This window comes from Symphalangus syndactylus, chromosome 14, assembly GCF_028878055.3.
Source record: "Symphalangus syndactylus isolate Jambi chromosome 14, NHGRI_mSymSyn1-v2.1_pri, whole genome shotgun sequence".
Lineage (NCBI taxonomy): Eukaryota > Metazoa > Chordata > Mammalia > Primates > Hylobatidae > Symphalangus > Symphalangus syndactylus.
This window is the reverse complement of record NC_072436.2, coordinates 61,609,655-61,627,059: the sequence shown is the minus strand read 5'-3', so window position 1 is coordinate 61,627,059 and position 17,405 is coordinate 61,609,655. Positions and strand designations below refer to the sequence as shown.

General features: G+C 48.9%; 1 protein-coding gene and 1 pseudogene across 1 annotated transcript; both read left to right on the top strand.

Moving 5' to 3' along the window:
• The first annotated feature begins 5,437 nt into the window (after positions 1 to 5,437).
• On the top strand, positions 5,438 to 5,900 carry LOC129462727 (putative uncharacterized protein FLJ46204; annotated as a pseudogene).
• Positions 5,901 to 10,853: 4,953 nt separating this feature from the next.
• LOC129462990 (golgin subfamily A member 6-like protein 9) lies at positions 10,854 to 16,607 on the top strand. The gene is made up of 7 exons (XM_063617797.1): positions 10,854 to 11,086; positions 12,753 to 12,845; positions 13,468 to 13,524; positions 13,708 to 13,794; positions 14,453 to 14,531; positions 14,915 to 15,372; positions 15,646 to 16,607. The coding sequence occupies exons 1-7, from the start codon at positions 10,988 to 10,990 to the stop codon at positions 15,862 to 15,864; spliced, it is 1,092 nt and encodes a 363-aa protein (XP_063473867.1). The 5' UTR covers positions 10,854 to 10,987; the 3' UTR covers positions 15,865 to 16,607.
• Positions 16,608 to 17,405: the final 798 nt, after the last annotated feature.

Genomic DNA, 17,405 nt, shown 5'->3' with positions numbered 1-17,405 from the left:
CACAGAAACCAGTCTTTTAGAAATTGCCTTAGTCCTGGTGTCTGTGCCAGTGATTCTTTTCGATTTGGACCTTGAGTGAGAGAATTCCCAGTCGGTCTCTGGTCTCTGGACGGAAGTTCCAGATGATCCGATGGGTGGGGACTTAGGCTGCCTCCCCCCAGGGTCCCTGGTCGATTAATTGTGGGGATCGCCTGGGAGGGCGCGGTGACCCACTGTGCTGTGGGGGCATCCATCCTTCCCCCTCCCCCATCCCCCTCCAGGCGATCCCAATTCATTCCGGGCTGACACTCTCATTGGCAGACGTCGGGCATCACCTAGCGGCCACTGTTACTCTGAAAACGGAGGCCTCACAGAGGAAGGAATCTCAGGCCGCCTGCGCACAGCCTGGGGCAACTGTGTCTTCTCCACCGCCCCCGCCCTCATCTCCAACTTCCTCCCTCCCTTGTTGCCAAGGAAAGCGCCACTTTGATGACTGGGTCTGATTGACGTTTAATCAGGCAAAAACAAACAAACAAATAAATAAAATAATATAAAACTAAATAAATAAAGTCAACACATGCAATGCAATGCCATGCCATGCCATGCCATGCCACAGGCCGGGCGCGGTGGCTCATGCCTGTAATCCCATCACTTTGGGAGGCAGAGCTGGGCGCATCACCTGAGGTCGGGAGTTGGAGACAAGCCTGAAAAACATGGAGAAATCCCGTCTCAATTGAAAATACAAAATTAGCCGGGCGTGGTGCCACATGCCTATAATCCCAGCTGCTAGGAAGGCTGAGGCAGGAGAATTGCTTGAACCTGGGAGGCAGAGGTTGCGGTGAGCAGAGATTGCGCCATTGCACTCCAGTCTGAGCAACAACAGCGAAACTCCGTCTCAAAAAAATAAAATAAATAAATAAATAAATACATACATAAATAAAAATCCATAAAGAAAATAAAAATAAAATAAATAGGCCCTGAGCCGTGGCTCAAGCCTGTCATCCCAGCACTTCGGGAGGCTGAGGCCGGTGGATCACGAGGCGGTCAGACCAGCAGGGCCAGTATGGTGAAACCCTGTCTCTACTCAAAATACACAAAATTAGCCGGGCGTGGTGCTGTACGTCTGTAGTCCCAGCTACTCGGGAGGCCGAGCTGAGGCAGGAGAATCGCTTGAACCTGGGAGGCGGAGGTTGCAGTGAGCCGAGATCGCGCCACTGCACCCCAGCCTGGCCGACAGAGCGAGACTCTGTCTCAAAAAATAAAAATAAAAATAAAAATGAAATGAAACAAAATAATTAAAAAGTGAGTTTCCGGGAAAAAAGAAAAAAAGAAAACGAGCCCACAGTGACATACACATACGTCTCTCGCCTTTCGAGGCATCAAACACGTTACGAATTATGCGTAATTTCTTTTTGTAACTTAATCTTGTTTTATTATCATGATTTATTTTTTGAGACGGAGTCTCGGAGGCCCCGCCCTCCCTCCATCCCACTCCCTGGTTGCCCAGACAACCTCAGGAGACAGACCCTGGCTGGGCCAGATGGTTCTTCTCTTTGATCCGTTGTTTCCTTGTCTTTCTTCCTGTCTTTAACCCGAGTAGACTCTTCTGCTTGGGTTTTACAGACGGCAGCTCCACTTTAGGCCTTGTTGTTAGTGGGGACTTTCCTGATTCTCCCCAGATGTAGTGAAAGCAGGTAGATTTGCCTTGCCTTTTCTTCTTTCTTTCTTTCTTTCTTTCTTTCTTTCTTTCTTTCTTTCTTTCTTTCTTTCTTTTTCTTTCTTTCTTTCTTTCTTTCTTTCTTTTCTTTCTTCCTTCCTTCCTTCCTTCCTTTCTTTCTTTCTTTCTTTCTTTCTTTCTTTCTTTCTTTCTTCTTTCTTTCCTTTCTTTCTTTCTTTTCTTTCTCTCTTTCTTTCCTTCCTTTCCTTTATTTATTTTTGAGACAGAGTCTCACTTTATCACCCAGGCTGGAGTGCAGTGGCACAATCTCGGCTCACTGCAACCTCCGCTTCCCAGGTGCAAGTGATTCTCCTGCCTCAACCTCCTGAGAAGCTGGGATTACAGGCCCACACTACCACGCCTGGCTAATTTTTTGTCTTTTTGGTAGAGACGGGGTTTCACCGTGTTGGCCAGGCTGGCCTCGAACTCCTGACCTCTGTGGGCCTTTACACGAAGTATGACTCTTGTATTCCTTCCTTTCCTCCCTTCCTTCTAGCCACCCACCCACCCACGCATCCGCTCATCTATCCATCTATCCATCCAATCATCCACCCACCCGCCTATCCATCCACCCACAAGCCCATCCATCCATCCATCCACTCACCCACCCATCCACCCATCCACCTACCCACCCACCCACCCATCCATTCATCCACCCACCCATCCATTCATCCATTCTTTCACCTAGTCATCCACCCATTCAACCACCCATCCACCCATCCAGTTATCCACCCACCCACCGATTCACCACCCACCCACCCTTCCATCCACCCATCCATCTAATCATTCACCCATCCATCCATCCACCCACCCACCCACCCATCTATCTATCCATCCATCCATCCATTTAACAAAAGAGACAATTTCCTGTCCCCTTTGGGAACACTGCCAAGTTTTCTCTGCCTTGCAGCTGGGTCGAGCTGACATTTGGCAGAAGGAGGTGGGTGGTACATTTTGCATCAGGGCCTGGGCCTGCCTCAGACACAGGTGTTCAGCTCCATGCCAGGACTAATGCTGAGCATGGAAAGCTGGAGAGGTGGCTTTGTGCCCAGGGCCGATTGTAGCATCTTGGCATGTTTCTGTCCCCAAAGTCCCCAGTGGGCTCAGGGACATTCAGCCATCTTCAGAGATAGCTACCATTTAAAGCAACAAGGAGACAGGACAACCATCACTTTCCCTGACTCCAGTGAGACCTGGAGGCTGTCCTGCAAGTGAGATGCCGCCTTAAGCTCTTCGTGAGCAGAGTTGCCCATAGCCCTTAGCTCATTGCAGGAAGCAACCAATGTGGCCCCACATTAGTGGCCCTCAGGGCCAGACCAAGTTCAAAAGTTGGTTAACAAACCTGTAGGCTTCTTCTTTGTTTTCGAATGCCACAGAAAATCTTTTTGTGCTATCGTGGGAATGGAGTCTCTCCTTCCTTCAGCCTCATCTGAGTTGAGGTGGGGAGAGTTGGACACAAAGATCAAGGGGAGAGAAACACTCAAAACAGCCCCCAGAAAGCCAAGGCAGGGTTGGCACACCAAAATGACGCGGAGACAGCCCCGCACCCTAATGGGTCGATCCCATCCCTCAATAACAGTGTGTGGCTGGGATCTTCTGCATTTCACGGGAGGCTCAGGGAGATGAAGCAACTTGCCTGAGGTGTCACAGGTGTAGGAAGGAGAGTAGGGGCAGATGGGGCCTAACTCCAGGTTTGCCTGGATGCAGAGCCACTCATTCCCCCTGCCTCCTCCTTGATGGGTTCTCTCTGCACGCTTCAGGGTGCCCCCATGCTCTGCTCGGCTCCTGCAGAAGAAGGGCACAGAGCTCACTGCTGGCTGGTCTCCGTGGCAACAGCTGAGGAGTCTGCATCAGATGATGGCAGAGCTGCTTTGGAGCGCGAGCTTGGCTGTGATGGCAGGGACTTGGGAGGAGAGGAGCTGGAGGAGTGGGGGATGGGGCATGAGCTGGGGTGCCGGATGGGCTGCTCTCCCAGCAGCCATTTGGAAGATGCTTCCAGTCAGGTCTCAATCTCAATCGGTCACCGGTCCATGTATATTTCATGGACATCTACCCTGTGCTGGGCACCGGGCATACAACAGTCTACTGGACCCAGTCTCACTCTCAAGGGGAGTGTAGCCCAGGAGAGAGGCAGGTAGATTATCAGATAATTCTAGCTCACCACGATTGATGGGAAGATAGGGAAAGTTTGGGACACATGCAAGCCCCTAGAAGAGGCACCCCACGGGGGCTTGGGGGCAGGAAAGTTTTCCAGGAGAGAGGAATATCTATGTGACATTCTGAGACAGAGAGAGAGAGGGGGAGAGAGAGAGAGGGAGAGAGAGAAAGGGAGAGAGAGAGAGAGGGAGAGAGAGAGAGAGAGAGGCAGAGGGGGGGGAGAGAGGGGGGAAGAGAGAGAGAGGGAGAGAGAGAGATGAATGAGATCTGCCAGTCCTCAGTGCCTGGAGCTCCAAGGGAGGAAGTCTAGAGAGGGAAGCCATGCTTGTCCTGGGGCCGAGATGAAGAGGAAGGGGGAGGGTCTGCTCCAGGCCAGCCCTGGACGAGGGGATAAATTTTGTCTTCACCAGACACTGAATTGGGCATCCTCACCTCCCACCTTATAGATGAGGAAACTGAGGCTCAAAGAGCCTCAGCAGGATGGAGGAGGAGGTGGACCCGGCTCTGATGCAGGTGGCTGGTTCAATGACAGGCTCCCCTGTGCCTCGACTCCCGGACCAAATCCGGAAGTCCTGGAGTAGAGTGGGTGGGTCTGTCAGGGCATGACCAGGCTGCCTGTCTCTGGAGACTCCCCCAAGGAAGTTTCTTGACCTTGAGGATGATAACGCAGGGCAGGCTCTTGAGGGCTGTGCAGGGACTCCCTGGAGAGCCCTGGGAAAAGCAGGCCTGGGCCTCTGCCTCTGCTGCAGGGGCCAGCACAGGTGTCAGGTCTCCACACATTTCATGTCCAGGCCATTTTCCCACTCTAGGGCCAAGGCTGGGCACTTCCCAGTCAGTGGCACAGCTGGTGCTCTGGGGTCTCTCACTCTCCAAAGGTTGGTTTCAATCCTAAGTGTCGCCGCTGGAACCACTGGCCACCCCGGGACATGTGGTCTTGCCAGTCCTTCTGCAGGGCTCTGTTTCTTAGGTCCCAAGCATCTACAGGGAGCACTAGTCTGAGATCTTCCAAGATGCTGAGCAGGAACAAGCCTGCTATGCTCATTCCCAAAGGGCTCCACATCTAGAGAAATGAAGGCCTGGAAGGCTCTTTGGCTCCACACTAGCAAAACAGTTTACGTCACCCTCCCTAAAGAGACAGTCAGGAAATCCCCTCGTTCCTGGGCGAGGAGAAGCTGGCCCACAGGGAGTGACGGCGTTGAGCAGATACTACCCTTGGCTCCCTCAGGGATAGGGTGGGGGCCTGCTGACCTTGACAGCAATCAGGGGAGGGGGCTTGGAGGGAAGAGGTTAGCTGGTGAAGGTGAGGGAAAGGACTGGAGTTAGGACAGGGTGCAGCGACCACATCCTGTGACGAGGAGGCATCTGTGATCTGTGTGATCTGCCAGGCAGGCAACACAAGTCATTGTACTGCTACTATGCCCGCTACTGAGACAGGAACAAAGAGAGGCTGTTTCTGCCTCTTGGTGCTCTCCATTGGACACGTCTGCTGGGCAGTACTGGCTTTTACCGTAGGTATTTTTCTGCTCTTCTCTCCTCCTCTCCCTCTCTCTTTTCCAGGGCACTCACACACACACACTTGCACACATGTGCACAGTTGCACACACATGCATTGAACACATGTGCACATATATGCATTTGCATACACTTGCACACCCACACACCTGTGCACTAGCACCCATTTGCACGCATGCCCACACACTTGCACACATGTGCATTTGCAGAAATACGCCCTTGCACTTGTCTGACACACCTGCACACTTGCACACACCCATTTGCACACAGGCACAGACACACTCGCATGCATTTGCACACACAGCCACAAACTTGCACAAGCAGCACTTGTACACTGACACAAGTGTCAGTGCCTATACAGTGCACACTTATGCATTTGCACACAGCTATGCCTGCTCACACATTTGCACACACCCACCTACACACTTGCACACATACTACACACACGAGCGTGCAGCACACATGCGCATGTGCGCACATGCACATTTGCACATGCACACAGCAGTGGCACACACTTCTTTATCACTCTCCCTAGTCACTGTTCTCCCCTGTGATTCCCACTCCTCTAACCGCCCCTGCTCACTTGCTGCCCCCTCCACTGGAAGGGGCCTGGCCTGGTGCCCTGTCTCTGTCTGTCTCCACCGTGCAGGGAGGTTTCACAAGGACTGGCTGATATCTGGCCTCGAGCTGGCCTGGCTGCAGCTGCTGCTGAGAGGAAGTCTCTGAGGAGCGAGGCTGAGAGGAAACCACACTCTCGCTGGGGTTCCCGAAGCTCTGGCCTCTGGGGAGGGGTGCGGAGATGTGTGGGAGTGAGATGGCTTTGAGGGAGGGAGAGCGTGAAGCTTTTCTCTGGGTCTCTTCAGTCTCCAGGACAAAACTAGGCCACTGTGCTCCAGGAGAAGGGAAAACCCATGTCCCCCGGGGCTGGGCCCACCGGCAAATTGGGCTTCCAGGCCCTACTCAGCCCATGCTTCTGTCTCTGCCTTGTCAGGCTTATTCTTCAGGCCCTTGAAGCAGCTTTTGGTGGGCAAACGGCATCTCGGGGAACCCTGGCCTGTCTCCTCCAGAGCCTTGTGACCTTGTGGTGATTCAAATAGAGGCTTCATCAAAGACAGATTCAGAAATGAACTTGGCGTGTGTGGGTGGTTATGCTTGGCATTATTGTTTGTAATAGGATGACAGGGATGACTTCAGAGTCCACCAACAGGGAACTGGTTAAGTGAACGGTGGTACATCCAAACAGTGAATACTGTGCAGTTGTAAAGAAGAATGAGAAAGACCTCTGTACTCATGTAGAAGAACCCACATATATTGTGTGTGTGTTTTAAAAGGAGCAAGGAATGGTATAGTATGCATGGTATGCTACTTTTTGTGTTGAGAGAGAAGAGTAGAATAAGAATATACATGTGTATTTGCAAAGATAAATTCTGAAATGATATATAAGGAACCAATTAAAAGTGTTTGGCTGTGGAAGGAGAATAAGACTGTGAATGAGATTTGGCCACATACTTTTATAGGTAGTTATATTTAAAAATTTTCTGAACTATGTATTTGTACACATGACCCTTTTAAAAATAAGCGAATGAAGGAATGCAGTAGGATTATGAGAAAGAGATAAGAACAGATGATCTAAGGGGCTGCCCATCTTTTTAGTACCCAGTGAATATTAATACATAACAATAGCAGCAAAAATTGGAAGAGTAGCCCCAGGAGGGTACGGAGTCAGCCTTTCCTTTGTCTTTTCCTCAATTTCATATATTAAACAAAATAATGTGAGAACAATAAAACAATTTGAAACAAAAATGTCTCCAGATCTCTTAAAAGGAAGCTGGGGCAGCTTTCTGTAGCGCACTTCCCAAAAATGGGCTGATTTACCTCAAGAGGCAGGGATTCTAGCCTACATGGGATACATATAGGAGAAAAAAAATCAGAAAAAGAAAAGAGATTTAAATATAAATAAATGAAAATAACAATTCTTCCTGATTATAAAGGAAATCATTCTTTTTGTAATAATTTGGATGACAAATATTAAGAAAAATCTTTAATTTGCCACTCAGAACATTCTGGTTTGTTGCTTTTTATATGTTTTTATGCATATAAACCTTTTAAAAAGTAGAATTGTAATATATAGTCTTTTGTCACTTACTATATTTTGGGCATATTTCTGTGGCAGTAAATATATCCTGGCATCATCATTTTTAATAGCTGGATGTATATTAAGTTAATCACTGCCACCCCAGAGGTGAATTTTCTTATACATACATTTTAATGGGCTCAAGCAAACATTTTTGGACTGAATTCATAGAAGTAGAATTTCTGGAGGAAAATAATTTTTAGGGTTTCTAATAGAAATTTTCAAATGATCCTCCAGGAAAAGTGACTCAGGTTATACTCCCACCAACAAGGACAGAGCTCCAGGTTCCCTTTTCCATTTGTCATCTTTGCTGCCTTTATACAGAAAATCTCATTGTTTTCATGACATTGCTTTGATTTCTTGTGCTTTTGAATCTTTTTATATGCCATTGGCCATTTTTATTCTTGTGAGAAGTGCCAGTTTCTCCATTGCACATTTTCGGTTGAAAATCACTTGTTTCTTTTCTCCGTAATTTTAAAGATTTCTTTATAGACTAAGGATACAAACCTTTTATCGGTCATTGAGGTTAAAAAAACTTTCTCCCAGTAAGTAATTTGTCATTTCATTTTTTCTTCCTTCTTTTCTTTTGCCTTTCCTTTCCTTTCCCTTTCTTTCTCTTTCTTTTCCTTGTTTCTTTCTTTCTTCTTCTTCCTTCCTTCCTTGCTTTCCTTTTCTTTCTTGCTTTCCGTTCTTACTTTCTTTTCTTTTCCCTCCCTCCCTCTCTTTCTTTCCTCTTTCTTTTTCTCTTTTTCTTTCTTTCTCTTTTTCTTTCCCTCTCTCTCTTTCTTCCTTTCCTTTCTTTCTCTTTCTTTGTGCCCTCCCTCCCTCCTTCCTTTTTTTCTTTCTTTCCTTCACTAGCCAAGCTCCAAAGTCACATTTCACTTAATTTTTATTCTGCCAAATTTGAAAGCCTTTTAACTTAGTGATTTTAGTGTAAACAGGAGCAGGAGAAAATGTAATTATCTAAGTCTCGTTCTGTCACCCAGGCTGGAGTGCAGTGCCATAATCATAGCTACTGCAGCCTTGAACTCCTGGCCTCAAGCAATTTTCCCACCTCAGCCCGCCAAGTAGCTAGGACTACAGCTGTGTGCCACCACACCCAGCTAATTTTTAAAAAGTTTTGTGAAGATATGAATTCGCTATGTTGCCCAGGCTAGTCTTGAACTCTTGACTTCAAGTAATCCTCCCACCTTGGCTTGCCAAAGTGCTGGGATTACAGGCGTGAGCTACTGCTCCTGTCCGAGAGTTTAGTTTTGTTTGCTAGTGGTGTTCTTGGTATCTTTTCATATTTGAGGCTTTGGGCTAGTGCTGAAGTATTACACTCACCATCCGAGGTCTACAGCACTTTTGGTTTAATATTGAACAGATGGAACTGTTTAGTTCTGCATCTTTGCAGGTACACAGAATGTGCCTACCAGGAATCTGCTTTATATCCATTGAAAGCAAGAAATAATACAGTAAAACTTTGCCTGGCTAGAGGCTTTGAAAGAATGGCATATTCTGGTTTAATTCTATTAACTTGGAAGTATGAAGGTGAAAAAAGAACTCAAAACTTAAATTTCCTGTTGAATGCAATTGAACATGTAGCCAATAATTCCACTTTTCTTCTCTAGTAAGGTTGGATATTCTGATTTACTTGGTGTTTTATTATAGAACTGCTAGTGTGCCTGAGTCTTACATTGTGAAGATACTTTTTTAAAACTTGAGATGTAAGAGGATGTAAATGGCTTTGTAGGAGATCAGGCTGGATGAGAACGGACACTTGTAAACATACTTTCTAGACTAAATCTCTGATGGCCACTTGTTTTCTTATTGAACTCATAAAAATAAAACACATTGGATGGAGGGTGGGAGTAGAAAGGAGATTGATGTCTTTTAATTGCATGTCATTGTTTCATAACAAGGCAGAACGTGTGGTAACCCTGGCTTTGGACCTACAGAAGGAAACACATTTTACTACCTGCTGTATGCCAGAGGTTCTTGAACACCTGGAGGGATTACTGCAGCACAGATTGCTGAACCCTAATCCAGAGTTTCTGATTCACCAGGTCTAGGGCGGGACCTGAGAATTTGCACTTATAAAAAGGTCTCGGGTGCTGCTGGTGCTGCTAGTCCATAGACTATATTTTGAGAACCACTCTTGTCTATTAACTGTAAATTGTAGAACTCTAGAAAAAAGCTTAGTTTGGTCTGGGATAAGAACCACACAGGTTATGGAGAACATCATGAAGGATTCAACCCTTGATCCCACCCTAGTGTGGATTTCAGGTAACAAGCAATACACAGTGACATAACATAATTCTTGGTTTTCATGATTGCAAGCCAGGTATCAAGTGAGAAATTCAGTTTCATTTGCAAGGCTTAGAGAGGCCAGGTGATTATAGAAAAATGGGCCTTGTGTTTGTTTGAAACCAGTAAAGAGCTTTAAGTGCTTATTAAATTGAAAGCTTTGTGTTCTTACTGATTTTGTATTTTATTTTATTTTGTTTCTTTTGAGATGGAGTCTTGCTCTGTCGCCCAGGCTGGAGTGCAGTGGCATGAGCTTGGCTCACTGCAACCTCTGTCTCCTGGGTTCAAGTGATTCTCCTGCCTCAGCCTCCCAAATAGTTGGGATTACAGGCACCCACCACCACGCCTGGCTAGTTTTTGTATTTTTAGTAGAGACAGGGTTTCTTCATGTTGGCCAAGCTGGTCTGGAACTCCTGACTTCAGGCGATCCACCCACCTCGGCCTCCCAAAGTGATGGCATTACAGGCATAAGCCACCGCACCCGGCCCATAAGCTTTGTGTTTTTAAAGATATTAGACGTATTTCTTGTTTTTTAAAAAAATCTTAACAATAATGGAGGGGAATAAGACAAACATTTTTCTAAAAAAGAGAAATCATTGTGATTATTTTGTCTTATTGGAATGTTGGATACTATAGTTGGCTTCATTAATCATCAAGCATGCTATGGATTTTCCATTTTTATAGGATCTATATCTCAGTTAAGGTAATACTGGTAATTCTTGTGCTCCATTTGAAGATGAAAAATATAGGCCAAATTCCTAGACTGTGCATAGAAGCTGGATAATGAAGACAGCTCTGGAGGAACACATAGATACACACACAGAGACACACATATATATAAAGTATACACACATATGTTTTTTAAAGTGTATTTTTTACAGTTTCAAAGCTTTTAAAGCAAAAGCCAGCCCCTCCCCTCTCCCAGAGTGGGCGGCCCCTCCCCTTTCTCTGAGTGGGCGGGGACAGCGGTTGCATGGGCCGCTTTCCTTATGATGTCACAGGTCCCTCTGGACATGCTGCTGCCTGGCCACACCTCCTTTCCCTTTCATCTTTCGCACTGACCAATGGGCTTGGAGTACTAAGGCCACGCCCCTATTCTGCGTTCTAGTGGGGCCCTGGTTACGCCTCCTGTGGCTCAGTCGCACAGCTGCCTGGTAGGTGACTGGAGGCATTCAGCAGTGCTCACTGGGATTTTGCTGATGTGGCCCCAACCCCGCCTCCCTCCGCACCCCGCGATGTCAGAAAAAACACAACAGGGGAAATTGGCTGCAGCCAAGAAAAAGGTAAAAACGCACCAGGTTATGGCCCCCAACCCAGCCACAGATCCCCTCTGATGACAACACTGGTGCCAGAGTCCATACCACTCCTGAGGCATACCAGACTGGGCCCCCCAACCCCAGCGCCTCTGGGCTCCCCCAACCAAAGTCTTGTCAGTCAGCCCCACCCCTTCAGCAAGGAGCCCAGTCCCTGCCCTTGCCAATCACCCCAGGGTGACTTTGGGCGGGTGACTTCTGGGGCTCCCTGCTCCATACTCGGCCCTCACCTCCTGCCACCCCAAGCCCAACCTCCCTGGGGTCTTTGGGCTTGTGTCTCCCAGGACCTGGGTCCCCCAGCCCCAGGCCCTGCCCTCGCCAGTCGTCGCTGGGTGACTTTGGGCTGGTGACTCCTGGGGCTCCCTACTGCAGACTCTGCCCTCCCCTCTTGCTGCCCCAAGCTCGACCTCCCTGGGCTTCTTGGGCTGGCGTCTCCGAGGACCTGGGTCAAAACCGTGTGTTTCCCTCCCCCATCATGGAGCGGCTACTTGGGCATTGCGCTGATGTGGTCCCCTCCCCTGGGAGGAGTGGAATGTAGTGATGTCACAGTCCCCCTAGGAACTGTCATTACTGCTGCAAGACCGGCCTTTGATCTTACAACCCAGTCCCCTAAGTTTTCTCACTCGATTTCTGGTTCCTCTGGTTGCAGCACAAATTTCCAGCTGGAAGGGGAGTGGAGACTATGGGACCTAGGAGCAAGAGGTTTCAGGCTGCCTTACTCCCTTAACAATGTCTAATTGACAGTAGGAAAAGCCTACACTTCGCCCGTGAGCTCAAAACATTGACAGTATCTCTGGGTGGCAATGGGAGAATGGGTTTGGTTTGGTTTTCTCCCGGCTTCTACTTTCCAGAGAGACTTTAACATTTTTTTCTGAGTTCTCCACGCTTCTGGGACCAGACTGCCCTTCAGTCAGTGGTCTCTGAAGTGAGATTTGCCCATCTTCTGTGGAATAGATCTTGGGAAACTGAACTTGACAGCTTGAGTCTTCCTCATATCATCTCAACCTGGGGTACTTTGAGTGCCACAGGATAAATGTGGGACATCTTTCTGAAGCATCATTTTCCCTTCATTCTCTTCAGAAAAAACATTAATGTACTTAGAGATGACAGACACATAGGTTTCCAAGCATATACCAGACTTCTCTCTGAAATGAGGCTTGGGTTGTCATCTTCCTGATAAATTCCCAGATTTAACAGAAAAGCTGCCTTCTGCCATGAGGACACATTGATATGAAAGTGTGAGAGGTACCAGTGCACTTCTTCACACCAATAGACGTGTGAGGATGTATGACTCTAAACCACACGGCCTACAGTTCCTGCCTGCTTAATGCTTACTTTTCTACCTCTGCCCCTGGTTTTGGTCCCTGGCAGCTGCTGATTCAAGGCAAAACCCCAGAGCTTGGAGTCAGAGGACTGAGTTTAAGTTCCAGTATTGCCTTTTTCTTTCTTTCTTTTGTTTTTTCTATCCATGATATAAATCCCTGTCATTCACTAAATGATTGTGACAACACCTTGTACAGTGGTTGGTGGCATTAAATCAGATGGTGTATAAGAGTGTTTTGTCAAAACTGTAAAGGAGGATGTGGCTATAGGGGCTGATAGTTCTCACGAGTGTTACTGCTCTTTTTTCCCACAGCTAAAAAAATTATAGCAGAGGAAGAGCCCTGGCATTCCAGGAGGAAAGCAAATCAATAGCAGTAGCCCTGAAGCATCCACTTCTCGTGGTTACCACTCACCTGGGGATGTGAGTCTTGGCTGGCTAGGCTCCTGGGGACAGGGGGCCCAAGGGGCAGTAGAGGGTAATTGTTAAGATTGTGGACGGACTGTTGGGTACTGGTTAAGAATCCTGGGTTTGAACCCTGCCTCTCCGTCTGCTAAGGATTAATTAGGGATTGATTAGGATGTGATTTAGGGCAAGTTGCTTGAGGTCTTTGGGCCTCTCTTTTCACATCTGTATAATAGAGATGGTATTTTTTGACTTCCATTTGTGAAGTTTAAATGAGATTCGTTATTGTTGCTTTTATGTGCATCCTTAGTACATGGCCTGCTGCAAACACCCAGGACATCCGGGAAATGGTCATTTCTGTTTGATATTCCTCATCCCCAGTCTCAAGGGGAAGCCAGGCCAATGAGAAGAGCCATTTGCCATCAGGCCGTCCCTTTAGGAGTCACTGAAAGGGCCCCACGGTGGGATGGTGGGGAGATAAGAACCATGAGAGAAGTTGGCACAAAGGAGTTATAGGACAAAGGGTCCAAGATAGGCAGAAAAGAAGCTTTTGTCAGTTGATGGGGAAGAAAGGAAGTCAGAGGGCTTAGACAGTGAGGGGGGGACAGAACATTTCCATGTGCACTCTCGTCTCTTGCAGTCAGCAACAGGTGTGTACAGGGAGGGCCCTGCGTCATCTACCCTGAAGGATCTGGAGGTAAGAGGCCCTGGGCCGAGGTGCAGTGACCCTGCAGGCCAGCCCTCCAACCTCCTCCCACAGCAGGGGCTTGTTGCCCCTCTGCCAACTGAGACAGCCCACACCCCCCTCAGCCCTAATGATTGTTCTCTCTACCCCTCCCCACAATCTTCCTCCAACTCCTCCTCTCTGCATGCACCTCAGAGCCAGTACCAACAACTAGAGGTAGCCTTGGATTCAAGCTCCACAATAATCGGCCAACTCAGCAAAAACATCAATTCACTGGGAAGAGTCCAGTGGGGTCCCCTGATTCCAGCCTGTCAATCCTGGACTCCAGTTTCCCTTTGGGGCCCTGAAGAAAGGGGTTAGGGGCCCCTGATGCCAAGGGCAAATGGGGAGCTGGGGTACCCAGGTCTCACCTGCAGGGACCCCAGAGCACGGAACATGCAGCGTGGCTCTTCTGCACTGCCCTCTTTGCTGACTCTCTCTTCTCCAGACACCCCTGCTCTAGTCCTTGCCACACATGCCCTGGAGTTGTCACCTCTCAGGGAAGCACTAGCCTGACTGGTTGTCAGGGGCCGGAATTTCTGCCCAGCCTCAGTCCCTAATTTGCTTTTGAGTCTGGACAAGCCGTCTCTCCTCCTTGGGCTCGTGTTTCTGGAGGATGTAGAGAGTATCAAAGGTCTCTGTCAGCTCTGAAAGTCTGAGATTTAAAGGCCCCTAGAATGGAAGCCTCAGGGCCAAGGGCTCCTGTCTGTCCTTTGCTGTCTTATATCTCTGCTATGAAGAACTGTACCCGGCCTGTACGTGCTCAGTAAATGTTTGTTGAATGAATGCACCTTTCTAAATCACAAGCTGGCAGAAGGGGGGTGGGCCTTTCTCAAAATCTGTCTCTAGAGGTTCACCATCCCCTCTCTCCAGGGCCCTTTCCCCCCTGTGCTTTGGGCAGGCTCCTCGCATGTTGAAGAAGGAGAAGTCCCGATTACTGAAGCTCGGGAGGAGCTTGTTCAAGTTAAAACACCAGACGGGTAAGATGGGGCTGGCATGACCTGGGAGCAGGACTGGCATCAGAGGTCTGTAAGGGTGACTTAGAATGCCCCAGGGAGGTGGGTGGATGGAAGGGCTTTGAGGCAGAAGGAAAGAGGTCTGTGCCAGGAGACGGCAAGTCTTGTCTTCTCCATGAGCCTCAGTGTCCCCATCAGTAAAGAGGGAGGAGTGCCCGCTGTCAGCCACCCACAGTGCTCTCTATCTGAAAGGGACTTGGAAGACAGGCTACCATCCGGGTGCGAGGAATCATTAGCAGTGAGGCCAAGTTTGGGAAGCCTGAGAGGAGGAGCTGTGTATCAAAGGGAGGATTTTTTTTTGGGATGGGGGGAATCCAGAGGCCCTTATTGTCTGCTTCCTTTCTCAGCTGAACCCCTGGCCCCAGAGCCCCCAGCAGGGCCCTCTGAGGTGGAGCAGCTACGGATTGAGATCAACCATCTAAAAAAGGAGCTGGAGAGCGCGAGAAGACAGCTCCAGGCCAAGATGGAAAACAACAAGATGTTGCTTCTCCTGAGCACCGGACACAAGGAGAGGCTACAAACACAGGAGAGGAGGATACGTGAACGGGAGGAGAGGATATATGAATGGGAGGAGAGGATATATGAATGGGATCTGCATATACGGAAACAGGAGGAGAGGCTATGCGAATGGGGAGAGAGGCTATATGAATGGGAAGAGAGGCTACAGGAACGGGAAGAGAGGCTGCGTCAGCAGAAGAGGCTGCCAGGGCAGGAGAGGCCGCGGGAGCTGGAGAGGATGCTGGAGCCAGGGTGGGAAGACCTCGATGAGGAGTGGGAAGAGCTATCCAGCGCCTTGGAGGACCTGGTGCGTTGCCCCACCTGGGGAGGCTGCCCTCTTCCCTAGCCCTCAAGGCCTTTGTTTCCCCACCTGTAAAATGGGGCATTATAGCCTTCACATGAAATGGTACTTCTAAAGTCACCTGTGAGCCAGAGCCCTGCTCTGATGGCTGTGGGAGAGAGGGGATGGTTTTTCTAACCTGCCTCCACCCTTCCCGGTGCCATGGGAGGCAGACACCAAGTTCTGGGGTCTCCAGTTTTAGTGGGTGGCCACTGATTGGTTCTCTCTGTCCCGAACAAGGCCCTACAGCTGCTGGAGCAGAAAATAAAGGAGAAGAAGCCGGGTGAGCTGAAAGAGATGGTAACCTCTGACCCATCCAAGAAGGGCTGGGAGGCGGGCACCAGCCTCTGGGGAGGGGAGGTGCCAGGCCAGAGGCAGCTGCAGCCTGGGGCAGGTGACCCCAGCACCCTCCAGGGCAGTCCTATGACTGTTTCTTGCTTCCTGCCCTCTGACTTTTAGAGGCGGGTAGCCCTGGGCTCCTCCCAGGTCTGGACATCATCATCCCAGCTAGAGGCATGGAGCCCCCCAATCACAGAGGAAGAGCCAGTGGTATAAGAGGCTCCTTATGTCGGGTGTGGTGGCTCACGCCTGTAATCCCAGCACTTTGGGAGGCTGAGGCAGGACAGTCACTTGAGGTCAGGAGTTTGAGACCAGCGTGGCCAACATGGCGAAAGCTCATCTCTACTAAAATTAAAAAAAAAAATAATTAGCCAGGCCTGGTGGTGCATGCCTGTAATCCCAGCTACTCTGGAGGCTGAGACATGAGAATCACTTGAGCCCGGGAGGTGAAGGTTGCCGTGAGCTGAGATCGCACCACTGCACTTCAGCCTGGGACACAGAGTGACGCTGTCTCAAAACAAAACAAAACACAAAAACAAAAAAGACTCCTTAGATTCAAACTGGATTCTGACCTCGGTTCCACTGGTCATAATTCAACTACTTTGCATCTCTAAGTCTCTGTTTCTTTAACTTCAAAAGGAAGGTGGCCTTTTCCTTGCAGAGGTGCTGATGATTAAATGAGGTAATACGTGGAAACATTAGGCATGTAGCACACTTAGCAGATGGTGGTTGGCTCCCCCTGCTTTTCCACCAGTCTGTGGCCTAGAGTTTAAATGCTGGGAAAAAGGACGTGAGGTTTGAGGCTGGGGAAGGAGGCATGGGGTTCTAGGCAAGGGAGGCAGTCTCTTAGGCCTGGAGCAAGGGGCCAGGGGCCTGGTCAGGCCACAGAGCCCCATAGTGCCCTCGCTACCCTATTAATGGGCCAGGAATCTGGAAGCCAGCCACCACATGCCCTCATGCCCAGGGTCTTCCTGCAGGTGGAGCTGAAGAGCCAAGAGGCTGAGAGTCTGCAGCAGCAGCCAGACCACTACCTGTGTACTGCTCTGGGAGCCCTAATCCCACAGGAGCTGGGGTGTTGCTGACAAGCAGGGTGAGTAGAGCCCCCAGGTGGGGTGGGCAGTCAGGAGCAGGGGAGGCTCGCACTGTGCTCAGATTCCCTCCCCCCTCCCTCTCCCTGAAGATCTTTGTGAGGCGAGCCTCACTGATAGTGTGGAGCCTGCACCAGGAGAGGAGAGGGAGGGTTCTCCCCATGACAACCTCACTGCACAGCAGATCCAGCAGCTGCTTTCTGTAATGCAGGACTCCCCAGGCTTGGGTGGAGAAGCTGTTGGTACAGGAGAGGCGGCAGGAGGAGCAGGAGAGGCTGCATGCCATTCTTTTCAGGCTGCCAAGAAAGGGAAGGGACATCTTCTTCAAGAGCTCGTCAAGAAATTTAAAAAAACAAAAACAAAAAAAAATGGTTAAGGGGTTAATCTCCTACACAATTCATTTACTTCATTTGAAAGTTAGAGCCACTTATGTTTATTTGTGTTTCTAATTTATAGTTTAAATTTATTTGTGTTTCTAATTTATAGTTTAAATTTATTTGTGTTTCTAATTTATAGTTTAAATTTATTTGTGTTTCTAATTTATAATTTAAATTTATTTGTAAAAAGTTAAAG

Excerpts from the sequence above, each read along its gene's own strand:
- LOC129462990 (XM_063617797.1), top strand. The coding sequence starts at position 10,988 with ATGTGGCCCCAACCCCGCCTCCCTCCGCACCCCGCGATGTCAGAAAAA. Across the intron at positions 12,846-13,467 it reads GTTACCACTCACCTGGGGAT|TCAGCAACAGGTGTGTACAG; the intron begins GTGAGTCTTGGC and ends CGTCTCTTGCAG. Across the intron at positions 13,795-14,452 it reads ACATCAATTCACTGGGAAGA|GCTCCTCGCATGTTGAAGAA; the intron begins GTCCAGTGGGGT and ends TGCTTTGGGCAG.